The sequence below is a fragment of the Temnothorax curvispinosus genome, unplaced genomic scaffold (assembly GCF_003070985.1).
Source record: "Temnothorax curvispinosus isolate PA1 unplaced genomic scaffold, ASM307098v1 QBEX01002737.1, whole genome shotgun sequence".
Lineage (NCBI taxonomy): Eukaryota > Metazoa > Arthropoda > Insecta > Hymenoptera > Formicidae > Temnothorax > Temnothorax curvispinosus.
In genome coordinates, this window is record NW_020212517.1 from 1 (window position 1) to 1706 (window position 1706).

A 1706-nucleotide genomic window follows, 5' to 3' on the forward strand; every position below is an offset into this window, starting at 1 on the left:
ATCGTCCGTAGATCTATTCTCAGTTTCCGCAGTCCTCCCGAAACTGTAGCGCTTCTCTCCACCGGAGCACTAAAGCGGGGCGCACACACTTCTGCACAACGCATAATGCGTAAGCATAAGAATATTGATTAGTCTATTTTCTTATGCATATGTGTATGGACCAATCAATTTTCTTATGCTTACGCAATATGCGTTGTGCAGAAGTGCGTGCTCCCCGCTTAAATATCTAAACAGCCAAGTGTCTAAATTTACGTTGCCGCTGGATTGGTCAAGCTACCATCTCGTAGACCAATGAACATCTTTTTTTTTTTCTCTCAAACCGCCCTGTATACCGCGGCTTCGCAGCAGGTAGCCTCTGCTTTTCTAAAGCCGCCGGCTCGTTGTCTGGTAGTCTCGTCCCGTTGCTCGCGCGAGTGCATGCGTTTCTCGCGCGCTCTTCCCTCGTCCGTCATCAGGAAAAGTCGCGGTGAAACCGAACACTAGGCTTTATCGAATTCAACGAGATAATTAAAAGTCAACCGTAATCGTTAGTGATAACAATGCTGTATTTGAACCGCGAATGGATTTTACTAGTACAGTCGTTTCGACGATTCGCTTGAGAAGAAAGAAAGGAGAGAATCGTGCAAGAGCTCTTTGCTCCCTTTTGTGTTTATTCCGTTCTCTCCGATAAACACTTAATTATTATCAATCACATACGTCGACAGACGATAACTCGGTAATGACGTAAATCTTGTTTTACTCTGATGACGTATTTGAATACACGATATCATCACGCGTATTTTTCATGTTTCCGTATTTTGCGATATCGTTGCGGTCGCTGGACGTCTGACTACGATAGCACGAAGAGAAAACCAAGACGGTTGTCAGTGAATTTCGGCCTGTCAACAGGTCGACAATGCGTCGACGAAATTTCGCGCTTTGCTGCTGCACGCTTCTATTCGTCATTTCCTCCTCCGAGCCGCGGGAAAATTCTACGACGACGACGAGCGACAACGAACGGAATAATTCCACAGTGCGATATCAGATTCATATTAATGTTACCACGACAAATCGTAGCGGCGATGCGGAAACTACGCGTTATAACGCTCGTGGAAATTCCACCAGGAGTAACGACGACGTGCAGTACGAGCTCCGTCTAAACTCCACGAGTATCCACGAGGATGATGACTCGGTGGGGTATGAATTTCACGCGCATTCCACGAAGGATCGCGGGGGCGGCGATCAAACGTCGATAGAGCTTCGTACAAATTCTACAGATGACAAGATCATTTCTACAGCACATGAACCCCGTGGAAACCTGATGCAAGACGTGATCGAAGACAGAAGCAACTTAACGTTGTACAAGCACTTTGTAAAGTTCTATCAAAATGATAATAAAAGAAACGTCGTTCCGTACGAGATGTGCGAGAACAGTATCTGCATTCCGCTCTGCTGTCCCCTCGGCGTTCGCACGATCAAGGGTCAATGCGTTGCTGAGAACGTTGGGCGTTATCCCTTTCCGGGTGTGTACGAACAGGCGACGAACGAGTCGCTTGAGAAAGGACCGATCGGCGAGGTGGACCAAATCTTTCAGCTGACCGTCCACGATCTGTGCCAGAAAGTCGAATACTATTTGCTTAAGCCTGATGAGGAACCAAATGACGCGTTTATGTTCCTCCTCAATGGCTCTTTGTATCTACCGCGTATCAAAGACTTTGTCGATGCCG

The 1706-nt window shown here is 47.0% G+C and overlaps 1 protein-coding gene across 1 annotated transcript in view; it reads left to right on the plus strand.

Annotated features, from left to right (window-relative positions):
* Positions 1-895: 895 nt before the first annotated feature.
* LOC112451881 overlaps positions 896-1706 on the plus strand; it is a 2503-nt gene continuing 1692 nt past the window's right edge. Inside the window, exon 1 of the mRNA XM_025011786.1 lies at positions 896-1671. Within this exon, the coding sequence (XP_024867554.1) occupies positions 896-1671 (776 nt within the window). The remainder of the gene's footprint in view (positions 1672-1706) is intronic.